The sequence below is a fragment of the Chroicocephalus ridibundus genome, chromosome 2 (genome assembly GCF_963924245.1).
Source record: "Chroicocephalus ridibundus chromosome 2, bChrRid1.1, whole genome shotgun sequence".
In the NCBI taxonomy this organism is placed as follows: domain Eukaryota; kingdom Metazoa; phylum Chordata; class Aves; order Charadriiformes; family Laridae; genus Chroicocephalus; species Chroicocephalus ridibundus.
The window spans coordinates 156,661,147-156,675,027 of record NC_086285.1 but is presented as its reverse complement, the minus strand read 5'-3'; the positions used below and the strand labels follow the sequence as shown (position 1 = coordinate 156,675,027).

Here is a 13,881-nt window from a genome sequence, read left to right as displayed (position 1 = left end):
ATTTTCTCTGTGCAAGATTCAATGACATCAATTTTTCAGAATAATGCAATTCCCTGTGTTGTAGGCCAGAGGGGAAGACAGAGGCTCGTTGTAAAGCCTTAACAGGCCAGGTACAAGCAGTGCCGCATAAGCTTCCCATAGAACTGACCTCTGAGAGTTACGCAGATTTCTGTTCCTGCACCCTGAGCTTGGCAGAATTAACAGCATTTCTAGGATTTCTTTTTCTTACCTTTTGATACTTTAAAATTTGCACAGGCTGCTCACACTTTTTATGAGCGGAGCATGATGGAAAGCATTTTCTCAAAGGTCACCTTTACAACATGTCTAACCATGGATGAAACTCGAGGAGATTTCTATTGCTACATCAAATTCATAATCATTCATTTTAAGGCCAAGTGAGGTCATTAAGTAAGCAAGCCTTGCTTTGTGCATGACACAGGCTGCAGCATTTTCTATGTTCTTAAGTAGGATGAAGATTTTCACATTGACAACTGTGTAAGGATTTATTCCTTGCGTTCTTTAATCCTCCATGATTTGTTCCACTCTGCAGCCTTTCTCTTTCCCATTCCTTTTTCCCTCTGCTTGTCAAGCAGCAGGATTCTCACTGTTCCTTCTCCTTTACAAGGATCATTTGCTACTGCGGTGCCTGCAGCTGAGTCTTCATCTTCCTGATCCCTCTCCTCCAGTGACCTCCAGCACTTTCAAACCGCAGCTGAAAAAAGTTCTTTCCCTCTCTGCTTCTACCTCCCCCCGTCACTGACGTTTACCTCATTTATAAGTGTGTGAGACGTCCTTATAGAGCACAGAGCTCCTACTGTGAGGCGCAGGATGAATTCAGTGCACGACACCAAATGAGACAATTTAACCTTAGATATCTTTTTAACAAACCTTTTATCTCAAAATAATTGTGCCATTATAGGTCATTGGAAAACAGTTCAAATAATTAGTTACAAAACTATGCAAAGACTGAACTATACATGTATATCTGTGTACAGATTTTGCTCTTAATATTTAATCGCCTGTATGTAATAATAAATACTTGACTGAAAAATCAGTTTCTACACAGCATTAAGGAATTTACTTTCAAACTCAGTTTTAGGTGCAGCATCAAACTTTCATTGTCACTAAAGCTGCGGCAGTATATTAATGATAACGTACATTAAGGCTGGCTCTGAAGGGGCAGCCAAAGAAGTTGTTAAAATATTGTAAGAGGTCTCCAGCTTCTGATGCGAATATTTGTGTTTTCTTCTTAAAAGGAATGAGACGTTCATAAATTCTGTATGCCTGACTTTTATTTTTAACTGAGTATAAAATTGGTTACAATAACCTATGCTTATCCTACAACTATCTTATGACTGATCGCACCTGGCAGCGTGTAGATGAAGAGCACCAAGAAGACAACGAGAACAAGTAGAATTATGCCGATGATGATGTACTTCTTGTAATTTCTCCAGATCAGGTGATACAAACACTTGAAAGGATTTACAAACCAAGAGAAGGATGTGTCTGGTCGGCTAAAGGGGAAGAAAGAAAAAGAGAAAAAGTTTTGTAAAGGCAGATCCAGGCTACTTCCCACTGCAAAAATACATATTGAGTCTAAAAAGGACCTTTAACTCCAGGGAACTGACTAAAGAATTTGTAGGGAACTTCCATGAGTTTCATGTACTACAAGGTCACTCTTCTTCCATCTGTCCCTGAGCCCAAGCTCCTCACGCCACTGGGAATGAAATTCCAGTTCATACTTCATAACTACTCCAACTTAAGACAAGACATAGAGCTCAAAATTACGAACAAGATTGTGATAAATCCTAAAGATGAAATGTAGACATCTTGAACTTGAGTTCAAAATCTTTCTAATCATTGCATGGAATTTAGCATTGCAAAAGGATTAATGAGCCACTACAAAATCTAATCGCTCAGTGATAGTCGTCGTACCATAACAGGCAGAGCCAGCTCAGGCCTGGCATACAGCCCCAAATGGCGTATTTTCAGAAGGAGTTTGAAAACAGGCCCCCTGAAAACAGGAGATGAGGTGAACCCCAGAATCCAGGTAGTTTGCCTGGGTACATAAAGGGAAGGAGAGTCACCTTCACCTGGTGGTGACTATCTGCACTTCACAGTCCTTACTTTTTCCCAAATGTTGCCCCATATCATATTGTCTCTGTAATTAGGAGTTTCTTCACACTGTATGACAAAGCTGGCTGCATAGAGAGCAAAACAACATTCTCCTTAGGAAAAACGTTGGCATAGTCTCTCCTCTGGCATGCCACCCGGCTTGGGAGGTCACTGTGCCTCTAAATTCAACAGCCCTAACCCTGCGATGAGCTGAGGCAACATCCATCAGCTCTGTGTGATGGGATGACCTGACAAGTACGGTGGTGTGGAGCAACAGTAACATGAGCAAAATTGGGTGCAGGTTGTCTTTCTTATCCAATGTCACAGTAACCGTGCAGATGGTGCAGCAGTAAGGAGAATGAAATTAAGACCGAAGGTCACAAAAAGCAGCGGTCATGTCTCACTCTAGAAAGTCATGTAAGGAATTTAAGCAATGTCTGAGTCAACTGGAGAATTCAGCATTCTGCATATGGAAGTGAATGCCAACATGACAGAAAGTCTGCAAATCTAAAAGGCCAACTGAATATCTTTTAACTAAAGACTGCGTTTTATACTGAGGTGGAAATGACCCAGAAATAAATCAACAAACAAGCCCTCCAGGTTAAAAGGAATTATTTAAAAATGGATACTCTGTAAAGAGCAAAACTTACTGAATCACAGACTTGAGTAACAAAGCCATTAGTCTGCATGTTCCAACTACTTAAGAGCTTTACATAACCTTTAAAAACAGGGCAAAAAAAGCCAGACTGTCTCTCATTTAATTTGTTTTCTTTGCAACATAGGCAATAGGATTCAGTACCAGCTATAGCCAGTCTATTGGTTATAATAGAGAGCATCCGGAAAAGCATCCCGTCTTGATCAGCAGAGACGAAGAGATGGATAACTTCACGGTGCTCTGGCCAGCAGGAAATTACACTGCATCTTCTATCTTATTTGCATGTTTCTCTTTAGTTCCCAAATGTTTATTCTTTGTATACCCTTTTTCTAGCACATTAAAGAGTCTGCTATTGTCTAGTAGCTCCTAGAAGATAATTCGGGTTTTGAAATTATTTCGTTTCTTAATTTAAAAACCTAATTACGCAAAACAATCTGAAAATTTCTCTGCTTCTCTGTGTGAGCCTACATGATTAGCAAAAAAAATGTGAACCTACAGTACTGGCATATAGATATGGAGGTCCTGACACAAAGCTCCTTGAGATCCACTTCTTCCTGAGGAGAACTCATTTGAAGTGCAGAAACAGTTATCTGTTAGCACTCAGTTGATTTTGACTCCTCTGCATGTATGAACCACATATTCCATCACTCAGGGGCACTGAGCTGGTAAACTTAAATACCAGCTTTATGGAACTGAGGCATGCAATATCTTCAGCTACGAGTTTATTTCCTTTCCGGTAAGTGAGCGTCTAGCTAATATAGTATTTACTATCCACATGCTGATAGGGCTTTAGTAACCTTGGGATTTATTTTGCCTAACTTTAAAACTTAGATGCCCAGCCTGGTCAGTCATATGGGCTGTCTGCACGTAGAGAGGAAGGACCTTCTGGAGGACAAAGAACCTTCTGTTCATCTTTTTCCCTAGCTCCCATCTTGAGATACGCATGTTAGGTAATTCAGATGACTCCCTCACCTGTACATGAGCAGCTACAAAAGGAGCCTGAATGGCTTGCTTCTGAGATGAGTAACGTCAAGTGAGACTAGCCTCACCCTAATTTTAATTTAATTGAGGCATGCATCTCAATTAAGAGTCGAACTGGGTTGAGACATGTGTTGGATGAGGAGCCTCTCTGAGGCTCTTACTCAGTGCACTCTTGCACTCCTACTCAGTGCCAGTCCCGGAGGAACACTCTGGTTTTGTGGCTTCTGGGTCAAAACACCTCCAGGCTGGCTGTGCAGCAGAGAAGGGGCCACCAAGCTAGTGACAACCTTTTGACCCAACAGTACACTTGCGGATAAAATGCCCTTGAGGTGAAAATGCAGAGAGCCCTTGAGCCCCCGGCTGCCTGGTATTCATGGGCTGGGATGGAAAAAAAATGAGAGGAAAATGAGAGGGTGCCTTTGCCCATCCTGTTGACAACCTTCTGGACATGTAATCTTTCTATTAAACGCTACGCTCCCTCTTAAAACTGCCTAGGCTGATTGCCTCCCAGCAGATGTATTTCAGAGCTATCACAGTCCTCTCTTCTCTGTAGTGCTTTAGTTTCTATTACGGGGAGCCTTTCAGACAGACATCTGTCAGACATAGCTCATCCTGCCTTTGTGTAAAGACGTTGGGTCAAATGATTGATTAAAGTCTTTCCAAGGCTAATTTTTAACAAGTCTAGTACCTCTAATTTTCAGGCTAAATTTATACCCTTTGTAGGGGTATTGGCAATTTCACCTTCATGCTGTTTTCTCCTTTTTCATGTTTATCTCAACATGTGTATCAAACCCACAAAATTAAACAGAATGTGCAGTGATTACCATTATGATTAGCAATTGATTTTTAGAAGCTTTGGTAGCAGGAAATATAACATCAATTTATCTCTCTTTTTTTTTAAAACCTAGCTCATTACTTTAGTAGAACAAAGTACTTGAGCAAAAATAGATCAGAAGTACTTTTTTTCTGAATGTGAAAATCTCAGCCAATAATATTTTTTTAATGTGACAAATACCGAAAGACAAAATGCTCCTTCTAGATCATCTGCCTTCATTAAACCACTTAAAATGTCCTCATTAAAAATTCTTATGATGAAAAATAAGCATACTCATTCTCTGATTATGAAGTACAAAAAAATTAGAGGTAGATTTGTTAAAGTCATATTATTCGTGTATGACCTATTTTTGTGTTTTATGTGCCTTTATCTGCAAAAGATTAACTTATGCAAAAACAACTAGATGTATGTAGAGATCAGTTTTCCACTGATATGTAGCACCTAAGACACCTTTAAATGTGTGCAGATAATTCTTAGAATCATAGAATCATTTAGGTTGGAAAAGATCCTTAAGATCATCAACCGTTAACTCAACACTGCTGAGTGCACCACTAAACCATGTCCCTCACACCACATCTACACTTCTTTTAAATACCTCCAGGGATGGTGACTCAACCACTTCCCTGGGCAGCCTGTTCCAATGTTTGACAACCCTTTTGGTGAAGAAATTTTTCGTAATATCCAAAATTCTTTTTTCCTAATACTAAGACTCTGCCTCCTAATGATCATATTAAAAAACAACCTGAACACAGGAAATATTTCATACAGTCACTTTAAAGCACTTAAAAATTAATGGCTTATAGTTATCCTCTTAACATAGTAAATATAATCCATCTGATCTTTATTGGTGACCAAACCGAGGTGTTAGGTATATGCATAAGTTATGATGGTTTTTAAGAGGCTATCACATGGCAGGTCAGCTATGGAATGAGCTTGCGTGTGAACTCTAGCTGACCACAAACACGCAGCAATGCAATTTATTTGGGCTTCCAGAGGAAGGCATTTCAGCTAACCTGGAAGGTGCTGCCGGCTGCGAGTGCCAGCAGCCAGGCAATGCACAATTTGGACAAATGGCTTGCTCAAGGTTACAGCAGGAAAGAGGAGAAAAGCCAGGAGAGGTGTAAGAAGACCTGTTCTTCCCCATCTCCTGCTGAATGCCTCTGCCCCACCTTGTTTAATGGGTATGCTCTTACTCACTTGGGTTTTTCCAAGGGCTCGGGCTCCTTTCGAGCTTTGCCTACAGGATTCTTCTCAGCTTCTTCTGCTGTGACTAAGTGAAACTCAGCTTCCACCTTGCCCTGGATCAGAGAGATCATATGTAAGTATCCACTCCTGGGTTATTATCACTAAATCACAGCAGGGTACAGCTTGTGGAGAAATTATGGAATAAGCTGAGGGCGAAGAAACTTGACTGAAGAAAATAAGATGAAGTCTTTGCAGTTAAAGAGAAAGCACAAAGGAAAACCCAGGCACCAAATGCCTGGCTTATGCTCAAGGACAATGAGGAAAGAGAGGTAGGATGTTTTCTTCCAGACCCATAATGTATTTTCTGCTTCCTAAATTATAATGTAATTCATCTAAGAAGAGCTGTCTTCTACCTGACGCATGTCCTGGCACAGCTGAGTAGCCGAGCTGGAAGCTGCACTGCTGATGTGGACAAGGTGTAGCCCACCAAAGAGGGGAAATTCAGCCAGTCACAAGTGCTGGAGCACTTGAGCTGTGGGGTCTCAGCTCATGAAAGGAAGATGGCCAGAAACGAGATCTGTGTGCAGAAAATGTCATGCAGTCCCAGAGCTCTATTCAGGCTAAAAGAATAGCAGTCTGGCAGGTGGATTCAGAGTCAATTTTCTTGATGGATGGCCGGAAGATGATATGCAGAGCTGCGACAAAAGGGCAAATTTGTTCAGCACCAACTTACTGATAATTTCTAGAATTCAGAAAAGTCATAATGGGATATAATTTCTGGTTACTGCTTCTTTTCATTGTGACAACCCATTAAAGCCAATTGAGTGACCGATAAAATATTATCACTTATAAAAGATCATGTCTGTTACATCTTGCAGTAGAAACATGTAATTTGAGATATTCAGACTCTTAGTATCAACTGTAACTTCTACTACAGATGTTAGAGCTTCCTAAATATGGGTTAGATATTTGCTTTTCCCTTGCACTCACAGCAACAAATCTGTTGTTATTTCCATCTGTGTTAGGTTACAGAGACGTTCTCTCTTTTCCCTGTTTATCCAGGTGCGTTCCTCAGTACTTTCTCCACTATAAATTTAATTAGGCCAAATGAAAAAAAATTATGAAGATTTCAGAGATTTAAAGATTCCAGTAACAATTAAGAGTGGATAAATCAAATCAGCTTCATAAAATCTGTGATGGATGAATAACGGACAAATGGCTTTTCATGTTATTTGTTATTTTCCTACCCCATACCTTTGTGGATATCAAAAACTAAAGTGTTTAAAAAACCTATGGCCAGCAGCTGGGATTCAGGACAGAACTGGACTGAAAGAAGGATTCAGATGAAAGGGATCAATGTGTAAGACAAAGGGATCAAGAGATGAAAGTGGACTGGGAGAAAGAGAATCAATTGTATGAGAGCTGAGAGAATTAAGGTAAAGCAGGGATTTGCAAATGGAGCCCATCCACTAAAACCATGGAAAATACACAGTCACCTTCAATCTGATGAAGGCAACGAACTTGAAGATAGCACTTTTTGTTAAGGCATTCTTCTTGCTGGAAGGGATGGAAGGGTGAGGTTTAGGAAAACTCTTGGATAGTCAATGAAAGTCTAGAGAGGGAGGTAGATCCCCTAAAAAAGGGCCAAAGCAGGTGAATTTGTGGAGGGCTATACTACAGGAAGGCAGCTTGTAGCTCTTGGTCTGTGTCCTCACAGAGATCTGGATGGACCTAAAAAGACTCCAACCACACTAATCCCAGAACAGGGCTGCAGGGATGTCTAGGTTCAGGTCCAAGCTCCCGAGGAGCTCTGTGGCCGCATGAGCAGATCAGCTCAGGTTTTCCTTCACTAGCTTACACAGCTCTGCTTCATGCTCTGTTTCATGCAGACATGCCCCAAAGGCCATGTGCAGAGTTACCTATTGGGATGTATTTCATGCCTAGATACATGCAATCCACCTAGGAAACAGAGGAGCAGAGCTGTCTTTCACCTACGCTGAGGATCCCTATACTGCTGTAACAGCACAAAGGAGCCTTAAAGACAGGGGAAAATGAAGAAGTTGTGTTAAACACTGGGAATTTCACTGTAGCTCCAGATTATACACAGAAAACACTGCAACATTGTAAAAAGATGCTGCAGAAGAAAACCTTGAGATAAATGGCTAGGTACACGCTGAGTGAGATTTACACCCTGTTGGCAAGCCTTGTTACACTAGAGGCTTCAGGTAAATTAAAATTTTGTATCAGCATTTATATTCTTCTTAGGAGGATACTTCTGATATAACAAGTCTTGTAGAGTGTGGGGGAAGCTGCCACTGTCCTTTGCATTCCTTTATACCAGTTGTATCCTGCCACTAAACCAAAAAAAAAAAAAAAAACCAAATTGGCTTAGTGAGTACACTTCAGCAGGAAGAGGGGACTGTGGTCTTTCTGCTTGGGACGTGTCACTAGCAAGGAGAGTAATGGTAGAATCTACAATCTGTTCTTTGACCCTGGTTGAAGTGAGAAATAAATAGAAAATAAATAAATAGGCGGGTAAGATTCCTCCCAGGATTTCCTCAACTGACATAAAGTTGGCTGGAAACACCTGATTTTCCACTCTACCCATCCAGTGTGCTGGGAGATGAACAGTAGAAGAAAGCAAAGAAAAAGTACCAAGAGCTCTGGCTGCCTGGGATTATCTGAACCATATTTATGGGGGACCACTGAAACTTTTGGAGGAGCCCTAGGGATTGCCAGTGGCGATTGTTCTTCAGATACTACACCCAAGATCAGCATCTGTCTGTCTCAGGACCTCAGTCCAGAGAAAAGCTGTTCATCTGTAGTGAGCTGCCTACCGTGAGCTCCCCAGCCTTGATGAAAGGCCACCAGCCTCTGACGCGCTTCTGCTGAAATATGGAGATCTTGTTTTCTTCACTTGCTGCCACAACCATGCCTAGGTCACAGCTCTTGGCTGTCTTTGCTGCTCGAGGGAACCCATTCAGGTTCAATTCAAGAGTGCCTGGAGGGAGAAGTAATGTGACAACACTCAGAGGCCAGACAGATGTGAACGCATTCAAACAGCAGCTTCCAGATGGGATACATGGAGCAATGCAGCAGCCTGGGCTCAGGCTTCACAGCTGGGGATCTCCCTCTACTGTCAGCCATTCATTTGTATTGTCCTGGCATCGTCTCATCTGAGTTCCTAATTATTCCCTCTCCAAGAAATACATGTTTGCAACATGGCGCCTCAGAGAAAGACAACCAAAAGTTGGGTCTCAGATGCCGCTCTGTACATACCTCTACAAAATATAGGCCTGGTAAGACCTGAGGTGAAGTTCAGGCAGATCCATTGCATACTTACCCAAGAAATCATCGGAAGAGAGTCTTTCAAAGTCCCACACCTGAAGGACCAACTCAGCAGGTACTTTGCGCTCTGTCTTTTCCAAGGAGAATATGTTTTCTCTTTTACTAACTACCATTTGTTTCTCTGCTGGGAGATAGTGGAACGGGAACACAAAGCGCCAGTTGAAGTTGCCCTCTCCTGTCAAGGAGTTGTAATGTACGTCTGTCTCCTGCTTGTCCTCTTCCAGGCCCTTTATCCACCTATGGCAAGTAGATAGTGGAATACACTGCTGTCACCAGGGGAGCTGGAGTTGTGGTTGTTGTTATTCAGCTACAGGCATGATAATTTACTAATTCCTCCCTAATCAGTGTGAGGTAACACACTGTTCAGGACTGTGACACATAGTGACAGCCCTGGCTCTGGGATCTCAGCTACTTCTGAGCCGTGGCACAGCAGCAATGGCCAGCGATGACCAACATTTGAGAGTAAGAACATGACTTTTATTTAGATCAGATCCCAAAATACCAGTTGGCCATTTACTGTTGGCTAAGATGTCTGTCTTCTTTGGGAGAGGCAAAGACAGCATCAGTGATTCATCCATTACTAATCACCTCGTAGCCATGTTGTGCCACACTAATAAATTCTGTGTCAATGACCCAATACTGATTTAAGTGATCAGTATTAGAGTCTAAATTGTTTGCAGTTGCTGTTTTGGGGTATAAACATGGCATAAATATGGCTGGGGAAGTCTCTCTGGTTTTTCTTGTGATTTCTTCTTGGTTTCTGCTACAGTGTGCACAACATCTGATGTGCAATGCCATGTTACAAAAGGACAATGCTTTCCTAAACATAATCTTCTCTTCTGAAGTGGTAATGATCCAGCTAGGTAAGTTTTAGTTCTGAAGATTATTTATCACAGCTTGAGTAAAGATTAGCATTTTTGTGCTGCATCCAAAGAGTGGCTTTTCCCCTGCAAGCCCCATTATTTCAAAAAGGAATTGGGAAAAACAGTAACCATCCCAAGCACGGCACTGCCCGCAGTGCAAATCCATGCCTGGTGACAGATTCAGTGCCAAGCGCACTGTCTGAACATAATGAGATTTGTGTCTTCATCACTAAGGCACAGAAGCAAAAAGTTACCCGCTCCTGGCTCTCCCTGTCAGACCGCTCTGGCATTGATAGTGAAGTTCTCATGTTATCACACAGCTCAGCACAAAGGCTGGCTCCCTATTTAGTTCCTTAATTTTGTCCTCTCAGAGCTACTCCACTGCTGCTCTGAACACGTTAGTTTATTGATAGGTTGGATATATCTGTGTGAACAGCAGTGATTTCAGAGTAGCTCCTCTCAGGGAACTGCAAGGGGAGGTTTGCTCAGCCAGGGTGTGCAATAACCGCACTTGCAGCCCGCTGGGGTCCATACATGGGTATTAGTGCCCTCTTCACCCAGGCTAATATTGCCTGCTCCAAAGGAGTGGAACCACTCCTGGTACCCCACACAGCTTGGTCAGAGCTCACACAGGTTTCCCTGGTAAAATGCACTTGGATATACCCTACACAGGACTAAGAGCTGTTACCAGACTGCCCTGTCCTTATGCTTACTTTGTATTTCATGTTATGTTCACATGATTTTCAGAACCTGCAAAGTGCAAAGCATCTTCTCTTCCCTGCTCCATCAGCCCCAGTGCTGCCTCCTCCAGCTCTTTGCATCTGGTCATTGGCAATTTTCATAAAAACAGGCTTTTATGAAAATTCATTTTTCCATATGCTTAGTGCTCCACAAATTCTGATTTTTCCAGGACTCCACAATGACACAATTCATGCTGGCATATTAATCTCACTGTCTAGTAGTGGACACATAGCAAGAAATCTAAGGCAAATCTCTCACCTGAGATTTCCAATACTTCCTACTGCCCCCTAGGCCATAGTTTCCCCCCACTCCTCTCTGGTACCTGCTCAGAAGCAGAAAGGGCAAAGCCGTACTGCAAACAGGCAAGTAATTTTAAGAAGTAACCTGCTACAATCTCAGAAAAGAACTGGTTTAAGTGTCAAACTCACCTTTCACTCTCTCTCTTTTCATTTTATTTATGTGGAAACCTTCCCATTTACTGATTATCCCAGTAACATCTCTGCAGCTGTGACAAGCGTTTTGTCTGCAGCAGAAAGGAGATGGAGAACGAGCCTACGCGATGTTCTCCCCAGCACGGACATACTCATCCACCCACACATGCTCCCCACATGAGGTTAGAAAATAATTCCCACAGAAATAGCCTGGCAAACACCAGATTTCTTCTTTCTAATGTGGTCACATTTCCATTTTCCCTGATTATTTCATAACTCTCTGCATCCATGTAACCCCTAACAGTTCAAATTCTGTAAGTGTTTGATCACTTTTGCTAAACCATGGGCTTGGTTCTCTTCTTACAACAAATCTGTCTAAGCAGGAAGCAAGGACTAGTGTCATTTTAAAGTTACTTGATTTTAAGAGGGGAAAAAAAGGAGGGGGGAAGAAAAGAAGTATCCATGACAAATGAGTAATTTGGGCAGGCATTTAGAGCAAAGTGCCAAGGTTACAGAAATAGCTTATCGGATATTCTCACAACATAATTATCTGCTTTTTGAATGAAATATTACTTGGCCTTTTGAAGTCGTGAAGAACTTACCCTTTTACATAGATATCACTTGATTTTTGCCCTGTAAAGATGTTTTCATCTTCTAGAATTACATCCTCTGTGTTCCAGATTATTACCCTCAGTTCATAGCTAAAAAAGAAAAGAAAGGAGGCCTGTGTGTACTTAAGCTCCGGTCAGACACTAATGTAACCCTCTATGCAACCATGCTTTTATAAAGTGAGAAACGTTGTATTTCTGTGAAACTCCTAAAATAGCATCAGCCTCAGGCCCCTTCTGTTTACAAGAGGGTATAGTGATAGAGTGGGGATGGTGGCTCCTCTCAGCTCTTGGAGCGTGCTGGACAACAGCAGGGTCACTGCCAGCATCAGAGGGATGGAAAATTCCTTGCTTTTTATGTGCCTGTTCCTTTTCAATTCTCTTCACAAAAATGCTGCAGTGAAACAAGGCAAAGTTGATCTGAGCAACATCATCAGAGCAGCCTCCAAAACAGTGAGCAGCTTGCTAATAAAAACCACAGATCCTTGGGAGGTGTTTTTCAGAAGAAATCATAGAATGGTTCAGGTTGGAAGGGACCTTTAAAGGTCATCTAGTCCAACCCCCCTGCAGTAAGCAGGGACATCTTCGACTAGATCAGGTTGCTCAGAGCCTCATCAAGTCTGGCCTTGAATGTCTCCAGGGATGGGGCCTCCACCACCTCTCTGGGCAACCTGGGCCAGTGTCTCACCACCCTCAGTGGAAAGAACGTCTTCCTAATGTCTAATAAAGCTGCCCTGCTCTAGTTTAAAACCATTGGCCCCCGTCCTATTGCTACATGCCCTTGCAAACAGCCGCTCCCCAGCTTTCTTGTAGGCCCCCTTCAGGGACTGGAAGGGGCTTTAAGGTCTCCCTGGAGCCTTCTCTTCTCCAGGCTGGACAACCCCAACTATCTCAGCCTGTCCTCATAGGAAAAGTGCTCCAGCCCTTGGATCATCTTCGTGGCCCTCCTCTGGATGCACTCCAACAGGTCCATGTCCTTCTTGTGCCTAAAAATATTGTATTTGGTGCAATCCAGTGCATTAAAAGGGAAAAGAATCACTGCTTAGAGATATTTTCATTTAAGCAAGTGTAATTGTCTTCAGAAGCAACAGTAAAAGGAATTAGAGCCTTTCCATCCTTTCCACTCCCTATGTACAGACATTTCTGGTGGTCTTCCAAAGCTCTAGAAGCTTGAACTGAAATACAGATGTCGCAAGTGACATAAAAAATTGATACTCAAAAATTTGTGCACGCCTTGAGTCATTGGGAAAAGGTTCTTCACTGAGAGGGTGGTGGGTCACTGAAGCAGACTCCCCATGGAAGTGGTCACAGCACCAAGCCTGTCAGAGTTCAAGTTCAAATATGCATTTGTTGGCAAAATGTGTAACTTGTGTTTGCATGTTGACTTTCTTTCTCATAATTAATGGTTTGACAATATTTTTCTCTGCTTTTGTAGACTACAAAAATGGCAGCGACATTTTGGTTTTGTGGGTATGATTATTTTTAAATCTTTTGGGCTTGGAAAATGCTTGTTGTTAAGGATCTTTACAGAAAGTTCTGATCTGAAGAAAGTAATTGCTACATAGACTTATTTTTGTCAAATCCTGGCTTTTGTAAAAGGAAAGGAAAAGAAACACAGTTTTATTACATCGTTTCTTGTTCAAACATAAATAATAGAGGAATAGTACCTGATGCTGCTTCAGACATAAAATTCTCAGGAAAGGCCTTACTAAAATATTGGAATAAAGCTGATGCAGGGTGGGCTGAGAATTCTGTTGGTCAGTTTTGTGCCTCATTAACAAGCATTAAATTAGCTTGAAGAATTATGCAACTATGTTGCATACAAAGTAGCATAAGTATCTGTCTGAAATTTGAGAGATGGTTATTCCAAACATATCTGTCTGTTGCTGCTTTATGTGTTTCTTGATCTTTGAACCAAGTGCTGGAAATCCAATAGGTGCAATACTATTACATCAGACTAAAGATCTCAACCAGGGCCAAGTGTGTTATCCTGCTGAAAGAGGTAGTGAAACTAGAATTACCTCTTTCAGCTCAACAAGTGGATGATAACGTCAGAATTATTAAGGGACTCTTGCCTCTAACCACATGTAATCTCTATGTGAAAAAGCGGTATCATTCT

General features: G+C 41.9%; 1 protein-coding gene across 1 annotated transcript in view; it reads right to left on the bottom strand.

Moving 5' to 3' along the window:
* Positions 1-972: 972 nt before the first annotated feature.
* The window catches only part of FER1L6 (fer-1 like family member 6), a 77,826-nt gene continuing 64,917 nt past the window's right edge, over positions 973-13,881 (bottom strand). Inside the window, exons 37-41 of the mRNA XM_063324050.1 lie at positions 11,757-11,855; positions 9,115-9,356; positions 8,609-8,772; positions 5,784-5,884; positions 973-1,514 (exon numbers count right to left, since the gene is read on the bottom strand). Coding sequence (XP_063180120.1) covers positions 1,334-1,514; positions 5,784-5,884; positions 8,609-8,772; positions 9,115-9,356; positions 11,757-11,855 — 787 coding nt within the window. The 3' untranslated portion in view covers positions 973-1,333. The remainder of the gene's footprint in view (positions 1,515-5,783; positions 5,885-8,608; positions 8,773-9,114; positions 9,357-11,756; positions 11,856-13,881) is intronic.